The following is an 18,642-nucleotide window of genomic DNA, read 5'->3' on the forward strand; positions in this document are numbered from 1 at the left end:
TTCCGCGAATGGCTCTCTGCACATCTATTGTCATCTCTCCACTCTTTTAAATCTAATGTGTATTACTCTAAGAATAATTAATAATGTACTTTAAAATATATTTACAAGTCTGAAGATCTTCCAATCTCCAAGATACGATAGTCACAGTCAGAGAACAATACCACACCGGAACAAGCCCTTCGGCCCATTTAGATTGTGCTAAACTATTATTCTGCCTAGTACCATCGACCTGCACCGGGACCAGAGCCCTCCAAACTCTTTCCGTCAATGCACAGTAATGTACCTATACAAATTTGTCTTAACTGTTGAAATTAAACCTGCATTCATCACTTTTGCTGGCAGCTTGCCACCCTCTGAGTGAAGAAGGTTCCCTTTCACCCTTAACCCATGATGTCTAGTTCTAGTCACACTCAACGTCAGTGGAAAAAGCCTGCTTGCATTTACCCTCTATATTGCTGTCTGTGGCAATGAACCCATAGATTCACCACTCTCAGGCTAAAGAAATTCCTCCTCATCTGTTCTGAAGGGACGTCCCTCTACTCTGAGGCTGTGCCCTCTGGCCCTAGACTCCAGCACTATAGAAAACACCCTCTCCACATCCACTCCATCGAGGCCTTACAACATACAATAAGTTTTCAATGAAATCCCCCCTCATTCTTCTAAACTCCAGCAAGTACAGACCCGAAGCTGTCAAACACTCCTTAAATGTTAACCCTTTCTTTCCTGAGATCTTTCTTGTAAACCTTCTCTGGACCCTCTCCAAAGCCAGAACATCCTTTCTACATAAGGGGCACAAAACTATTCATAATCCTCCGAGTATGGTCTGACCAATGCTTTATAAAGTCTCAGCATTACATCCTTGCTCTTGTAATCTAGTCCTCTCAAAATTAATTCTAACATTGCATTTGCCTTTCTCGCCGCCAACTCAACCTGCAAGCTAACCTTTAGGGAATTCGGCACAAGGACTCCCAAGTCCCTTTGCATCTCTGATTTCTGAATTTTCTCTCTGTTGAGAAAACAGTCTAGGATAATAGTATGGCCAGATTTGGGAACAGCTTCTTACCAACTGTGATAAGACTGCTGAACAGATCCTGACCCGGATCTGGGCCGTACCCTCCAAATATCCAGACCTGAATCTCGTTTTTTTTGCACTACCTTAATTTCTATTTTACTATTTTCTAATTATGATTTATAATTTAATTTTTTAATATTTACTATCGATTTGTAATCTAGGGAGCAGGAAGCGCAGAATCAAATATCGCTATGATGATAGCAACACACATCAAAGTTGCTGGTGAACGCAGCAGGCCAGGCAAGAGGTACAGTCGACGTTTCAGGCCAAGACCCTTCGTCAGGACACAGAATTCCTGTTGATCGCTATGATGATTGTATGTTTCTAGTATCAATTGTTTGGCGACAATAAAGTATAAGGTATGCCCTTATTCTTTCTGCCAAAGTGCATGACCATACACTTCCCTACATTATATTCTACCTGTCATTTTTTTGCCCATTTTAAACCCTTCTGCAGACTTCCTGCTTCCTCAACACTACCTGCCCTTCCACCTATCTTTGTATTGCCCGTAAACTTGGCCACAAAGCCATCAATTCTGTCATCGGAATCATTGGCATAGAATGTAAAAAGAAATGGTCCCTACACCGATCCTTGCAGAACATGACTAAGTCATTGGCAACCAACCAGAAAAGGCCCCCTTTATTCCCACTCTTTGCCTCCTGCCAATCAGCCAATCTTCTATCCATGCTAGCATAGCTTCTGTAACACCACCGGCTCTCATCTTATTAAGCAGTTTCACGAGTGGAACCTTATCAAAGGACTCCTGAAAACCCAAATAAACAACATCCACCGACTCTCCTTTGTCTAATCCTGCCTGTTATTTCTTCAAAGAAATCCAACAGGTTTGTCAGGCAAGATTTCCCCTGAAGGAAACCATGCTGACTTTGACCTACTTTATCATGTGCTTCCAAGTACCTTGAAACATCACCCCTAATAATAGACTGTAACATCTTCCCAACCACTGAAGTTAGGATAACTGGCCTATAATTTCCTTTCTTTTACCTCTCTCCCTTTTGCAATTTTCCAATCCTCCAGAACCATTCCAGAATCCAGTGATTCTTGAAGGATCTTTACCAATGCCTTCACAATCTCTTCAGCTACCTCTTTCGTGTCAATGTCTCTCCTTTGTGAGCAATTGTGTCATTCTTGATGCTGAATACACGGGGAAAGCACCAACTGTCATTCACTGCTTTAGACTGTGACCTCCACCAGACATAGTCAGCTTCACCTTATTCCAAGAAATGCAGCCGCTGCATCTCCACCGCAATCTTAGAGCTGCATTTCTTCAATGTAGCAAGAAATCAGAATCAGGTTTGATATCTCCGACATATGTTGTGAAACAGTACAACGATAAATACAGAAAAAAACTGAATTACAGTAAGGATATATGTGCATATTAAATAGTTATATTAAAGTAAGTCGTGCAAATATAGAAATAAAAAAAGTAGTGAGGTAGTGTTCATGGGTTTAATGTCCACTTAGAAATCAGATGGCAGAGGGGGAGATGCTGTTCCTGAGTGTGGCTTCTGTACCTCCTTCCTGATGGGAAGAGGGCCTGTCCTGGGTGATACCAAATCAGTTCTAGAAACATAGAAACATCGATTTCCTTACTCCCCTGAACCATTACATGATGCAAGTACTAAGCTCTGAAGGCAAAGATGACACCTTGTCCATAGGCTGACTATTCTTAACTACAGAGTTAATCAGAAATATCAGAATCAGGTTTACTATCACTGGCATTTAGTGAATTTTGCTGTTTTGCGGCAGCAGTCCATTGCTCTAATAAAAAACTATAAATTACAATAAGAAATATTTATTTTTTTTAATTAAATAAGCAACGGAAAAAGGGCATTGAGTGGATTCATTGTCCATTCAGAAATCTGATTGCAGAGGCAGAAGAAGTTATCTCAAAGGACGTGTCCTAGGCCTAGCATGCAAGTGGAATTCAAAGAAAGCATAGCAGTGCCTCTACTTCCTCAGGAGTTTGCAAAGATTCGGCACGACATCTAAACTTTGACAAACTTCTATAGATGTGTGGTACAGAGTATTATTGACTAGTTGTATCATGGCCTGGTATGGAAACACCAACGCCCATGAATGGAAAATCCTACGAAAAGTAGTGGATACAGCCCAGTCCATCACGGGTAAAGCCTCTACACTTGGTGCTGTTGCCTGAAAGGACCCACCACCACCAAGAATATGCTCTCTTCTTGCTACCACCACCAGGTTCAGAAACAGTTATCCCTCAATCATCCAGCTCTTGAACCAGAGGAGATAACTTCACTCAACTTTATTCACCCCATCATTGTAATGTTCTCAGAACCTATGAACTCACTTTTAAGTACTCTTCATCTTACGTTCTCAATACTTATTATTTATTTAGTATTACGATTTCTTTTTGTACTTGCATAGTTCGCTGTCTTTAGCACACTGGTTGAAGACTTTCTAGGTAGAACTTTCTAGATAAACTAGATAGAGGTACCTTCAATGAGCCTTTCGATGTTTTAAATAGTCAGACTATTTAATAGTTCTAGAGCACAGAAACAGACTCTTTGGCCCAACTGGCCCATGCCAGCCAAGATGCCCCGTACAAGCCAAACCCACGCCTACATTCGACCCATAAACTTCTAAACATCTCTGATCTAAATAACCAGTCCAAATGTGTTTTAAATATTGTTATTGCATCTGCCCTAACCACTTCCTCTAACAGATCATTCCACATAGATAACACCCTTTGTGTAAAAAATATTGTATCTTATGTTTTCTTATATTTTTCTACTCATCTTAAATCTATACCCTCTCGTTCTTGATTCTCCAGCTCTGGGGGTAAAAAAAAGACTGAGTGCATTCACCCTATCTGTACCCCTTATGACTTTATATACTTCTATAACATCAGCTGTCAGTCTCCTACACTCAAAGTAATAAAGTCCAAGCCCGTATACCCTCTCTGTCAGGACCTGGCAGCATTCTTTTCTGCACAGTTACAAAGAAGGCATGATAACACTACATTTCATTAGGTGCTTGAGTAGAATTGGTATGTCACCAAAGACATTTGCAAATTTCTACAGATGTACCATGGACAGCAGTCTGACTGACTGCATCTCTGTCTGGTATGGAGGGGCCACTGTATTGGAAAAACCTGCTGGAAGTTGCAAGCTCAGCCAGCTCCACCATGGGCACTGTCCTCCCTTGCACTGAGGACACTTCAAAAGGCGATGCCTCAAAAAGGCGGCATCCATCATCAAAGACCATCACCCAAGACATACCCTCTTCTCATTGAGGTGGTGGTACAGGAACCTGAAGAGACCCATGCAACATGTCAAAAACAGCTTCTTCCCCTCGATGGACAATAAACCTGAATGGACAATGAACCTACGTACACTACCTCACGAATTTTCCCCCCTTGATTTTTGCACTACCGATCTAATTTATTTATTTTTTTATATATAAACTTGGTGCAATTTATTTTTTATTATTATGTACTGTACACAGCGTTCATTGACCTGATCAAGCCCTTTGATACAGACAGCTGCAACAGCCTCTGGAACATTCTGTCGAAACTTGGCTGTCCCCCGAAATTCCTCATAAACCTGTAGCAGCTCCATGAAGGCTGAAATGGTCAGGTTAAGTACAACGGCGACCTGTCTGACCCATTCCCCATCAATACTGGCATGAAACAAGGTTATGTTTTGGCACCAACACTCTTGCCACCTTTTTCAGCATGACGCTAAGGGAAGTGAAAAAGACCACCTCAGAGAGCACCTATATTCGGTTTAGCACTGACAGAAATATCTTCAACCTCCATCACCTTCTCGCCCGAACAAAAGCCAAGCAAGAGCCCATTCTTGAGCTACTATTTGCAGATAACTCTGCCCTTCTCATGCACACAGAGGACATGCTACAGGTTGAAGAAAAAAATTATCCTCTATTAGAAGCTCCCTCATGGCGTTTACAACCCTCCTTGGATCACCATTGACGATCACCCTCTCACCACGGTCGAGCTGTTTATCTACCTGGACAGTATCATCTCCAACGACGCTACGGTAGTAAGGGACGTTGACAATCGACTCACCAGAGTTAGCACTGCCTTCGGGCACCTCCAGAAACATGTGTGGAAGAATCACCAGTTGTGTCTGTCCACAAAAATCCAGGTATACAGGGCTGCCATCGTCACAACACTGCAATATGGCTCGAAGCCTTGGTCTTGTACCACAAGCAAATTCAGATGCTCGAGCGCTTCCATCAGCACTGCCTCCACTCCATCAGGGGTATCAGCTGGCAGGATCGTGTCTCCAACAATGAGGTCCTGGAGAAGGCTCAACTTCCAAGCACCAAAGCCACTTTGCTGCTCAAGCAGCTTTGCTGGCCGGGACACGCGTCTCGCATGGACAACTCCAGGTTACTGAAAGCAGCAGTGTAGAGAGAAATCACTCTGGGCAAGAGAGAACATGGTCCAACATGCAAGAGGTACAAAGACCAGCTTGAGCAGCAGCTCTCTCAGGCAAATATCGAGGTCAACGAGTAGCAGCAGCCGGCTTGTGACAGAGACCGCTGGAGAACACTGGTCCACGGAGCAGCCAAGAGTTCTGAGGAATCCAGAAGGACGACTGCGGAAGAGAAGAGCAGACGCAGGAAGGATCTGACTATCCAAGTGCCCACCTCCCACCTGTTCCCTTGTCCCTCCTGCTCCAGAGTCTGCAGAGTGACTGGCCTCTGCAGTCACCAAAAATTGTGCCATTGTTCCTAAGGGCTCTTCTTCCCTCTTGATCTTTGCAAGCAAAAAACCAGCCATCATCATCATTACGTATTGCAAGCAAAAAACCAGCCGTATTCACCATTATGTATTGCAAGTAAAAAACCAGCCCTCATCATCATTACGTATTGCAAGCAAAAAACCAGCCATCATTATCATTACGTATTGCAAGGTACTGCTGCCAAAAAACAAATTCGACAACATATGCCAGTGATATTAAACCTGACTCTGATCGTGTTGGACAGCAGCAATGTCTGATTTTGCTGGCTCTCCCACTATCTTAACTGAATGCAAAACCAAGCATTTACGAAAATGATCAAGCAACCCTTGGCTGTTGAAAGCGCCCACACTGCCCAGTAATGTTCTTGTCCACTACAGGACTTCTTACAGCCCTCCTCTTTGATGCGTACCTTCTCTGGAATGACATCAGGGAACAGCAGCATTGACAATACATTTTGATCCCTGATTCATATGTTCAACATCTTCTTATCTCCTCTATCTTCCAATGTCTGCCTCTCCATTTCGGGCTTGTGTCATCCTCATTGTCACTTCTCTGGTTTACACAATGACAGTGATGGTTGACTCCATCCCCAAATGCCAAGGCAAGAGTGGACATCCTCTCTTTTCTTCCTTTTCACTACATCACCACTGCTGGCAGAATTTCAGTCGGTAACGAGGAGACGTACAGGAATGAGACAGTTTGGCTGGTTGAGTGGTATCACAACAGCAACCTTACACTCAACATCAGTAAGACCAAGGAAATGATTGTGGACTTCAGGAAGGGGAAGTGAGGGAAACAAACACCAGTCCTCATCGAGGGATAAGCAGTGGAAAGGGTGAGCAGTTTCAAGTTCCTGGGCATCAATGTCTCTGAGCATCTATTGATGCAATCACGAAGACAGCATGCCAGCAGATACGCTTCATTAGGAGTTTGAGGAGACTTGGTCAAAACCCTCACAACCATTGCGGACATCTTCAAAAGGTGATGCCTCAAGAAGACAGCAGCCATCATAAACACACTGAGCATCTCAAACATGCCCCTTCTCATTGCTACCATCAGGAAGCAGCAATGTGGAACACAGAAGAGTACAGCACAGAAACAGGCCATTCAGCCCACAACGTTCTGCCAAACCAGCTAAAAGCAAATCAAAAACACTTAACATGAATCCCTCCCATCTTCTCCATGTCCCTATCCCTCGATCTTCCTTACATTTGTAAAGGACTCTTAAAAGCCTCGAATGTATTTGCCTCAACCACCATACCAGACAGCACATTCCAGGCATCTACCACTCTCTGAGTATGCAGTAAAACTTACCCCTCACATCCCCCTTGAACCTACCCCCTCCCACCTTCAATGCCTACCCTCTGGTATTAGACATTTCAACCCTGGGAAACATACGCTCTCTGTCCACTCTATCTATGCCTCTCATAATCTTATAAACCCCTATCAGATCTCCCCTCAGCCTCCGCCGCTTCAAAGAAAACAACCCGAGTTTATCCAGCCTCTCGTGATAGCTAGGCAGCATCCTGGTAAACCTCTCTGTACCCTCAACATCCTTGTTATGGTATGGCAACCGGAACTGTATACAATACTCCAGATGTGGCCCAACTAGAGTTTTATAAAGTTGCAACATAACCTCCTGACTTTTGAACTCAATGCCTCGACTAATAAAAGCAAGTATTCCACAAGTGTTCTTAACCAGGAGGTGTGCAGGGGCCCAAAGACACATACTCAATGTTTTAGGAACAGCTTCTTCCCCTCAGCCATCAGATTTCTGACCGGTCCATGAACGCTACCACACTAATTTGCTCCCCTTTTGAGGTATTTTTTTATATACACATTTCTTATTGTGACTCATAGTATATTTTATATTGCTGCCACAAAACAACAAATTTCATCACGTACATCAGAGAGAACAAACCTGATGCTGAGTCATCTCCAGCGAACAGTTTTGTGGTTCCTCACGCTGAGCACTCAAACCTCATTCTTATTAGAGTGGGGTGGTTAAATTTCACAACATATGGGAGCTGATGCAGACAGGAGCAGAAACTGATGCTCAGAATGGTGTCAGGCAAACGGAAGGAGTATGCATTCCCGGAACAGGTGCAGAGCAAGATGCAAAATACATTCCCTAGATTAATGAAACAGAACCTTAATCAACAAATGAAGAAAAGCCCTACGTCGTCGTGAAGAATGTTTGGTATGCAAATGAAAAAGAACTCTTTCCAGTGGAAGAAGGGGCAGAAATAGAAGATAAACGTCTGCTGGTTGCCAGAAGAATAGAAGGGAACACAAGGAAATATAGTTATACACCAATTGTCAGTATTTCATTCTGGACCAGCACTATTATGTCACAGACTGATCCACCACTGAAACAAGCCCTTTGATCCAACTTGTCCATGCTAACCCTGTTGCCCAGCAAACTAATCCAATATTTGGTCCATAGCCCTCTCAACCTCTCCTAACTCATACTTACAGTACCTAGATGGCTTTTAAATGTTGCTGATGTACCCACCTATTTCACTATTTCTGGCAGCACATTCTAAAAATGCACCACCCTTTGTGTGAACAACATGTCTAATATCCTTTTACTACCATCAGGGAGGAGGTACAGGAGCCTGAAGACCCACACTCAACATTTCGGGATCAGTTTCTTTCCCTTCACCATCAGATTTCTGAACGGTCCACAAACCCATTAACACTCTCTCTGGTTGCACACATTCAGATACATAAATACATACCAAGCTCAAGTTAGTAATTCAACCATACACGAATACCCATAAATACAACCAAATGAGACAGCATTACTCCAGGTTAACAAGCAAAACACATTACCAACAGTCATTTACAGCACAAGGTACACATAGCACATACAAGACCACAGTAAACATACAGTGACACAAAGAAAAAATATAATCCAAGTCCCTGAGTCCATGAATGTTGCAGCAGTCCACACTCAAACTCAATACAGCCAAGTGAACACTAGAGGGCAGCACCAACTCCAGCACGGATGCTGCACCACACCACCTCTGGTGTCTCTCTCCTGGATGGCTGCAAACAGGCGACACCATGGTTTGAGGCCACACAGCTCCACACTGTCTGCCGATAAAACAGCGAATCACACTTGCAGCATTCCACATTACCAATGTCCACAAGAAAAGCGACTAAGAAATAAAAATACATACACACTCATACTGCACACATATATACTGTAAAATTTATAGCACTTTTCTTTTTTATGTAATGTACTCTACTGCTGCTACAAAACAACAAATTACACAACAAACATCAGTGATAATAAACGTGATCTGATTCCGAATCTCCTGCCCTCTTAGCGCCAGCCTGGGAAAAAGACAGTCTTTTCACCCTGTCTCTGCCCCTCATAATCTTATATGCCTCTAACAGCTCACCCCCTCCCCCCAATATCCTACGTTAAATGGAATGAAGTCCTAATCTAAGCAAGCTTTCCTTGTAATTCAGGCCCCCAGAAGGAAAACTGGCCACGTAAGACACTCAAGGCACTTGAAGTATCCTCTGCTTAAAAAGACAGCTCTGAAAGCAGCCTGTGTTTAAGGTAGCATCTCCTGCTAATTCTAAACTGCTGGGCTTTGGTAAAAAGTTACAAAGGCAATAAATCTAAGAGTCTAGTCTCCAAAGTCTGGAGCACCCAAACCCGTCTTTAACTTGATTTGTTTGGAGAAATCAAATCTCTTTCAGAAACCAACAAAATTGCATGTTAGTATTGTGTCTGGCCAACTTTTCCATTTAAGTAGCACAAGTTACCCTCTCAAACTGCCCACATCAGGAGAGACAATGACACACCACCTCAGCACCTCTCCCAGTGCTGGCGCAAACCATCTTAAACAAGAAAGCAATTGATAGATTGAGGCAGGAAACAGCTGACAAAATGTTCCTTTACCTGTATTTCCTGGCACTTTAGAAAGCAATTTCATCCAGCACAATAATCCGCTGAGTTCAGGCAGGCTCTCTGCTAAGTTTTAATCATTATTTATCACGTTAGGCGAACAGAACACTTGTTAGAAAAGGATCCAATTCTGAGATCCAATTTTAGTTGGTCCCACGACCACAATCTGTTGAACACAATCTTCAAATTGTTAACAAATATGTTACTACCATTAACAAATTCTGGTTTGAGGATGTATGAAAATCTCCTGTACATCTATTATATTGTCTCAGAAATGCAGTGAAGCTGAAAACTGATCACTTGTTGGAATCAAGTTAATGGAACAAAATAAAGCAGAAATGAAACCAAAAGTTAAAATCTTTCTTGGCAAACTTACAGGCCACAACAAACCAGGGTTGCAATTAACTGCCAACGATCAGAAGGTCAATGTCTCTCACTAAACCTGTACCATAAGATTACCCCAATACCTACACTCACCTCTTCACCCACAATCTCCAAATGAATTCAATCACAGAGATCCTTGTAGTTACCCTTAAACCAGCCATGTCATTCCCTTTCTGATAAAGATGCTGGAAAAGGGCCAGTAACATCATGAAGGATCCCACCCACCCTGCTCTTGGACTGTCTGCCCCCCTCCCATTAGGGAAGAGGCTACGTAGCATCCACGTCAGGACTGTCAAGACTCAAAAACGTTACTTTCCTCAAGCAGCAAGTCTGATCAACACCTCCACCCACTAACCCCCAACCACCACTACTTTATCACTTCCTGACAGTCAACTTATGAACAGGAGTCTGTGTCTGGCATCACTTTATGGAAATATAATCAATGTATGTGAGCTGTATGTATGTACTTTTATTATTGTGTTGTTTATCTTATGGTGTTTTTTTTGTACTGCCAGGAATCTGCAGTTACAATTATTTTTTTTTCCTTCCACTTGTAAAGTCCTGGAAATGACGTTAAACAATGTTGATTAGTCAGACATGAGCCAAGCTATATGAACACTTGCTAACGCTCTTTCATCAGCTCAGACATTCAGTCTCTGATGAAGTTTCACTGACATTGTCATTAATGACATCAACAGTGGAATGAAACAGCATTTTTTCTCCCAATTTAAGGCCTGGCTCCCTGTGACGGCCCACCCAATCTCTCCAAAAAAGTCCCTCACTCTTTCCACCCCATGAGAATAGTATCCTCTCTCTGGTTTAATTAGATTATTGCAGCTGACATTTTATCAAAACTATTTACACTTTCTCCAAGGAACATTTTAGGGTTGTCTAAGATTTCTACTGGCATGTCAATGTCTTTGTTCAATGTGCAATGAGTTTCCTGGTTCACTCTTAAGGTGAGTGGCCACCTGCCCTGCCATACTGAACTGCCCCTTCCACTCTTCAAACAGTGGCAACATCTTCCTCAAATCCTGCACCATTCTACAGCTAGAGACTTTGATTTTTAAGAGTCAGAGAGTTATACAGCAATGAAACAGGCCCTTCAGCCCATCATCTCCATCACAACAGAGCTGCCTTACTGAGCAAGTCCCTTGCCTGAGTTTGTCCCATATCCCTCTAAACCAGGGGTTCCCAACTCTTTTATATACATATACACACACACACCATGGACCAATACCATTAACCAGGGGGTCTGTGGACCCCAAGTTGGGGACCCCTGCCTTAAACGTTTCCTATCCATGTTCCTGTCCAAAGGCCTTTTAATTGCACCCACCTCTACCATTTTATCCATGCACTCACCACCCTCTGCCTCTCAGGTAGCAAATCATGCACAAATCAAAACAGAAACATGCCCAAGATCACCCCAGGACCACCATTACTGCAGGTGAGTAACATCAACCACGTACAATGACAGCATTCATAACGCATCTCATCACGCTGCTTGCTTTTTTATTTTTTTTCATCATTTGAACAATCTACCTTCTTTTGCACTTTGGTTGTTTGTCAGCCTTTTGTGTACAGATTTTCATAAATTGTACTGCATTTCTTTATTTTCCTGCAAATGCCTGTAAGAAAATGAATCTCACAACAGTATATGCTGACATATGTACTCTGATAATATATTTACTTTGACTTTGACCTTCAGGTGTGTTATTGGCTACACCTTGCCCTGGGATACTCAGAGGTTGTGACAGGTGCGACAAAAATGCAAGGTTTTCATCAAGGTGTAACAAAATCAAACCCTCCATGCTGAAGAATAAATCAGGAGAGATTATCCAAAACACCGTTAGAATGTTACCGTAAGGGAAGAGTTAAACATGATTCCTCCTTGTTGTGTTAAAATAAAATGGAAATCAGTAAGCAAAAGGGTGTAAGCTTAAGAGTGGGATTGTTTTGAGGATGGGCAAGATAACCAGTGCACAGCGATGGTTTGAGAAAGTTAAGGGAGGACGTCTACAGCCACAATAGTGGATAATGGTGAAAAACAGAGGGAAGGCGAGGTCATTGTGAGAGTGCAGGTACCAAATGCAGGGGAAAGTACCAGCGGAAGGAGTTTTGAAGGATATAAAAAGGGGCATGTTTTTCACAATGGGGAGAGCTTTTCTTAGGCTAGGTCCAAGCTGGGCCAGTACTAAGAAGATAGGGACAAGTACATTGAGAGGGTTAGAGTATGTCAAGTTAAAGACATAGACAGCAAAGGCTGTATCAAGTTTGTTGGCCTTCAGCAGATCAGCCAGCTGGTTTAGTGGATGATAAGTATTTTGTTTTCTGTACTAATACACTGCAGACATTTGTTTTTCTTTCTGTACAGTATTGTATTTGTGCTAGTTCTAAAAATGTTTTCTTCTGACCATCAACACTTGTGCAGTGTCTCCAATGCCGCAAATCAGAAAAAAACACAAAATTAATTTTAAATATTTTCATTACAGCTACGCTTTACGGAAGCTGAGAGTTTAGGTTATTTACCCAGACATTTCTCCAGCTTTGAACCAACATTTTAATATTGCTAGTCACACAATATGCCTGAAATGTTTTACGATATTCTAAAGATGCCTCACTAGATTCAAACTTTATCCATTGCTTTCCTTTCACCGGGCACAATTACAACGCAATTATCAAATATGATTTGCCTTGAACACTGACTCTCAGTAGCTACTCTGCCCATGACTGGAAGAAACCGCAGACAGTTGTGGACACAGCTCAGCACAGCCATGGCCACCAGCCTCCTCTCCACGGCCTCTGTCTACACTCTTCGAAAACATAGCCAGTACAATCAAACAGCCTATCCACCACGGACACTCTCTCTTCTTCCCTCTGCCATCAAAATCCTCATCCTAGTCTCACACGTTACGCATTGTAAAGTCTCACATTTCCTCTAACACTGTATTCTGCATTCTGTTATCGATGCACTGTAGTGATGAACTGATCTGTATGGATAGTATGCATAACAAAGAAACACAGAACACTCCAGCACAGTACAGGCCCTTCGGCCCACGATGCTACACCGACCCTTTAACTATTTCAAGTTCAATCTAAATCTAACCCTTCCCTCCCACATAGTCCTCCATTTTTCTATCATCTACATACCTATCTAAGAGTCTCTTAAAGGTATGTCCATAATGTTTCTACTCCTACCACTACCCCTGGCAGCACATTCCACACATCCATCTATCTCTCTATTAAAAAAACACTTACGTCTGACACCTTCCCCATACTTTACTCCAATCACCTTAAAATTCAGCGCTCTTGTATTAGCCATTTCTGCTTGGGGGGGAAAAAAGCCTCTGGTCTCATGTGACAATAGTAAATCAATTTCCCTCTCCTTAGGATCTTTCCAGAACTAATTATGCTCAGAGTTTTTGCTTGAACTATGTTTCCAAACGACTAAGGGCAGTTTGTCACAATCTGCCCAAACCACTGTATGCAGTATAACCATTGAGCACATCAACATGAAATGCTGTTGTGGAAAAGCAGTAACCATCATCAGAGATCCTCACCACCCAGACCATGCTCCAGTCTCACTGCTGCCATCAGGTAGATGGTACGACAGCCTCAGGCCTCACACCACCAGACTCAAGAACAGTTATTACCCCTCAACCATCAGGCTCTTGAACCAGAGGGGAAAACTTTACTCAACTTCACCTGCCCACCCATTGAAGTGTTCCCACAACCAATCTTCTTGCTTTAAGGATTCTTCATCTTGTTATTTTGTGTTCGCATTATTTAGTGCTATTTATTTATATTTACATTTGCACAGTTCGTTGTCTTCTGCATTCTGGCTGATCTTTCATTGATCCTGTTATAGATAATATTTACTGAGTATGCCCACAGGAAAATGAATCTCAAAGTTGTATATGGTGACATACATGTACCTTGATAATAAATTTTCTTTGAACTTATAAACACAAGGGATTCTGCAGATGCTGGAAATCCACAGCAACACACACAAATGCTGGAGGAACTCAGCAGGTCAGAAGGCATCTATGGAGAGGAATAAAGAGCTCTCTATTCCACTCCATAGATGTTGCCTGACCTGCTGAGTTCCTCCATCCATTCTTGTGCAAAATTCTACGAACGCTGGAGATTTTAGCAACAGACACAAAATGCAGGAGGAACTCAGCATATCTATGGAGAGGAATAAAGAGTTGACATTTCAGGTTGGGACCCTTCATCAGGACTAATGGAGACACTTCACCTCAATGAAGGGTCTCTGACTGAAACACTGGCTGTTCATTCTGCTTCACAGATGCGGCCTCACCTGCCGAGCCCCTCGCCCCCCCCAGCATTTTGAACGCACTGGGCGGCAGGGTAGTGTCATTGTTAGCACGGTACTTCACGGAACCAGTGACCCAGGCTCACTTCCCACTGCTACCTCTAAAGAAAATTTATGTTCTCCCTGTGACTGCGTGGGTTTCCTCCGGGTGCTCCAGTTTCCTCCCACAGTCCAAAGATATACTGGTAGGGAGGTAAATTGCCCTGGTGATTAGGCTGGGATTAAAATTGGGGTATTGCTGGGCGCCGAGGCACAAAGGGCCGGAAGGGCCTATTCCACGCTTTACCTCAATATTTTTTAAAAATGACACCAAAGGAGGTTTTACCCTGGGTGACAAAAGGGTGCATGCAATCAGCATTTGGCAACACCTTCTCCTCACTCATTCCAGGACCTTTTTTTAAATGACCTCTAACCACCTCCTTCATGAAACTTCCAGTTCTTCACCATCATTCTGAAGGTAATAAAAACTATTCTGACTATGACAACTCTCATCCATACAAAGCCCACCTTCAAACCCTGGTAACATCCTCACCAACTGCTCCTGCTTGCTGCTGTTCAACCTTTAGCTCAGTCCTTGGAGAAGCCAGACATCCACAATCAACTCAGTTGTAGATGGGATATCAGCTCCCACACAGCGTGGGTCCATCTCCTGGAGAGGAAGAAAGTACCAAGTGTGGGCAGGTAAAGACATATCAGGTGCCAGTGCAGTGTAGCGTTTAGCACAATACTACAACAGCTTGGGGTGTTGGAGTTCTAAGTTCAATTCCAAGAACATTTGTATGGAGTCTCTGTGCATCCCTGTGGAATGCGTGGGTTTCCTCCCACAGTGCAAAGACGTAGTGGGTAGGTTCATTGACCAATGTGATTAGATTAGGGTTAATTGGGTTTGTGGTATTGCTGGAGGGGTGTGGCACTCTAAATAAATAAAATTACTTATTTGTTTCCGTATTTCCCATTGCAACCCACGCTGTGTGGGAGCTGATATCCCATCTACAACTGAGTTGATTGTGGATGTCTGGCTTCTCCGAGGACTGAGCTAAAGGTTGAACAGCAGCAAGCAGGAGCAGTTGGTGAGGATGCTTCCAGGGTTTTGTAGGGCTTGAAGGTGGGTTTTGTATGAATGAGAGTTGTCATGGTCAAAATAGTTCATATCACCTTCAGAATGGTGAAGAAATGGAAGTTTCATGAAGGAGGTGGTTAGAGGTCATTAAAAAAAGGTCCTGGACAGGAGAAGATGTTGCCATTTGTTCCACCATAATCTGGCGCCCACATCTTTTGCCAAGCAGCCTCACACATTGTTCCACCCCGAGGGGCAGATCCCTCCCTTCTGCCTCCACAATGAGGGGCAGATCCCTTCCTCTGTTCCGCCCTCACCCTGTGGGGCTGATCTCTCCCTCCCGCCCCTACCTGTGGGGCAGATCCCTCCCTTCTGCCCCCATTCTGTGAGGCAGATCCCTACCTCCCACCCTCACCCTGTGGGGCAGATCCCTCTCTCCCGCCCTCACCCTGTGGGACAGATCACTCCCTCCTGCCCCTACCTGTGGGGCAGATCCCTCCCTTCTGCCCCCACCCTGTGGGGCAGATCCCTACCTCCCACCCTCACCCTGTGGGGCAGATCCCTCCCTCCCGCCCTCACCCTGTGGGACAGATCCCTCCCTCCCTCCCGCCCCTACCTGTGGGACAGATCCCTACCTCCCACCCTCACCCTGTGGGGCTGATCTCTCCCTCCCGCCCCCACCCTGAGGGCCAGATCCCTCCCTCCTGCCCTACCTGTGGGACAGATCCCTCCCTCCCTCCCTCCCGCCCCCACCTGTGGGGCTGATCCCTCCCTCCCACCCTCACCCTGTAGGGCAGATCCCTCCCGCCCCCACCTGTGGGGCTGATCCCTCCCTCCCACCCTCACCCTGTAGGGCAGATCCCTCCCTCCCGCCCTCACCCTGTGGGACAGATCCCTCCATCCCTCCCGCCCCTACCTGTGGGACAGATCCCTACCACCCGCCCTCACCCTGTAGGGCAGATCCCTCCCTCCCGCCCTCACCCTGTGGGACAGATCCCTCCCTCCCTCCCGCCCCTACCTGTGGGACAGATCCCTCCCTCCCGCCCCCACCTGTGAGGCAGATCCCTACCTCCCACCCTCACCCTGTGAGGCAGATCCCTCCCTCCCACCCCCACCCTGAGGGCTAGATCCCTCCCTCCCGCCCCCACCTGTGAGGCAGATCCCTACCTCCCACCCTCACCCTGTGGGGCAGATCCCTCCCTCCCGCCCTCATCCTGTGGGGCAGATCCCTCCCGCCCTCACCCTGTGGGGCAGATCCCTCCCGCCCTCACCCTGTAGGGCAGATCCCTCCCTCCGCCCCCAACCTGTGGGACAGATCCCTCCCTCCCGCCCTCACCCTGTGGGGCAGATCCCTCCCTCCCGCCCTCACCCTGTGGGGCAGATCCCTCCCTCCACCCCCAACCTGTGGGGCAGATCCCTCCCCTTCGCCCATTACCATCTTCCAGCCACCAGGACGGGTCGATGTGATCGTGGTCCCTGTCGCTCATGTCGGCAGCGGGCGTGATGCGTACTGCTGTCCCTGCCCGCGATGCCGCTCATCGGGCCGGCCTTGGGCTCCGGGCTGGCGCCGCCACTGCCCCAAGCCCTCGGGCCTCACAACATCCCCACCGGAGGTGGAAATGACGTATCATCGGAGCCCGCCCGCCCGGACAACTGTGCACATGGCATTTGAGCGATCCGTGCTCAATTGAAGGCTGTGGCAGCCATCTTTGAGACGGGCAGCCTACAGCCTGACTTCCCCTCGGTGTCTTGGTACAATGCGATTCAATCCGCTCTGAATTCAGTCAGAATGAGGTTCATTATCCTGTCATTTGTCGTGAAATATGTTGTTTTGTGGCAGCAGTAAGGTGCAAGCATAGCTAATTATTATAAACCACAATAAAAATAAATAGAGGAATAGCGGGGCAGTGTTCATTCATTGGTAATATTGTGTTCAAGGTAGTGTTCATGGGTTCATGGTCTGTTCAGAAATCTGTGGTAGAGGGGAAGAAGCTTTTCCTGAAACGCTGAGTGCGTGTTCTTCAGGCTCCTGTACCACCCTACCCAACCCCCGGGTGATAGTAATGAGAAGAGGGCATGTCCCAGGTGGTGAGGGTCTTTAGTGAATCCCCAAATTCTTGGGGATTCAGTCGCCTTTCAGAGATGCCCTCCGTGGTGGGGTTCAGTTTGCCACTGATATTTGGTTGCATAATTGCAAACTTATCAATAGTTGCATGCATGGACACCAAAAGCAAATTCCTAAGAATCATAGTAAAGTACAGTACAAAATGGGCCCTTCAGCCCATCTAGTCCATGCTGACACCACTTAATCTGCCTACTCCCATTGACCTGCACCGGACCATAGCCCTCCATAGCCCTACTATCCACATACCTATCCAAACTTTGCTTAAACATTGAAATTGAGCTTGCGGGCACCACTGGTGCTGGAAGCTCATTCCACACCCTCACAACCCTCTGAGTGAAGAAGTTTCCCCTCATGTTCCCCTTAAACTTTTCACCTTTCGCCTTTAACTCTAATCTAACCTAATCTTATCTAATCTAACTCATAACCTCCAGTTCTAGTCCCACCCAAGCTCAGTGGAAGAAGCCTGCTTGCATTTACCCTTCCATACCCATCAGAATTGTGTATACCTCCGTCGAATCTCCCCTCAATCTTCTATGTTCCAAGGAATAAAGTCCCAATTTATTCAATCATTCCCTAAAACTCAGGTCCTCCAGACTCGGCAACATCCTCGTAAATTTTCATCTTTCCTGTAGGTAGGTGACCAAAAGTGCAAACAATACTCCAAATTACACCTCACCGACATCTTATACAACTTCAATATAACACCCCATCTCCTATACTCTATACGTTGAATTATGAAGGCCAATGTGTTAAAAGCTTTCTTTACGACCATCTACCTGTGATGCCATCCATCTGTGATGATTATGGACCTGTATTCCCAGATCCTGTTATTTTTATCACACTCCTCAGTGTGATACTGTAAACTGTGTAAGTCCTACCCTGGTTGGTCCTACCAAAGTGTAATACCTTGCACTTGTCTGCATTAAATTCCACCTGCCATTTTCAGCCCATTTTAGCTTCTGATCCAGATCCCTCTGCAAGCCATGATA

The 18,642-nt window shown here is 45.0% G+C and overlaps 1 protein-coding gene and 1 long non-coding RNA gene across 8 annotated transcripts in view; one reads left to right on the forward strand and one right to left on the reverse strand.

Annotated features, from left to right (window-relative positions):
* Positions 1 to 1,503, forward strand: part of LOC140196899 (uncharacterized) — a 54,846-nt gene extending 53,343 nt beyond the window's left edge. Inside the window, exon 3 of the long non-coding RNA XR_011885830.1 lies at positions 1,234 to 1,503. This is a non-coding gene — a long non-coding RNA (uncharacterized lncRNA). The remainder of the gene's footprint in view (positions 1 to 1,233) is intronic.
* Positions 1 to 17,152, reverse strand: part of LOC140196898 (tetratricopeptide repeat protein 31-like) — a 63,861-nt gene extending 46,709 nt beyond the window's left edge. For 3 of the 7 annotated variants that reach the window (XM_072256820.1, XM_072256819.1, XM_072256818.1), the window contains exon 1: positions 16,964 to 17,152. In XM_072256820.1, coding sequence (XP_072112921.1) covers positions 16,964 to 17,015 — 52 coding nt within the window. In that variant the 5' untranslated portion in view covers positions 17,016 to 17,152. The other 4 variants (XM_072256822.1, XM_072256823.1, XM_072256824.1 and 1 more) reach the window with 4 other exon arrangements.
* Between the last annotated feature and the right edge of the window lie 1,490 nt (positions 17,153 to 18,642).

Source organism: Mobula birostris, chromosome 4, assembly GCF_030028105.1.
Source record: "Mobula birostris isolate sMobBir1 chromosome 4, sMobBir1.hap1, whole genome shotgun sequence".
Classification (NCBI taxonomy): domain Eukaryota; kingdom Metazoa; phylum Chordata; class Chondrichthyes; order Myliobatiformes; family Myliobatidae; genus Mobula; species Mobula birostris.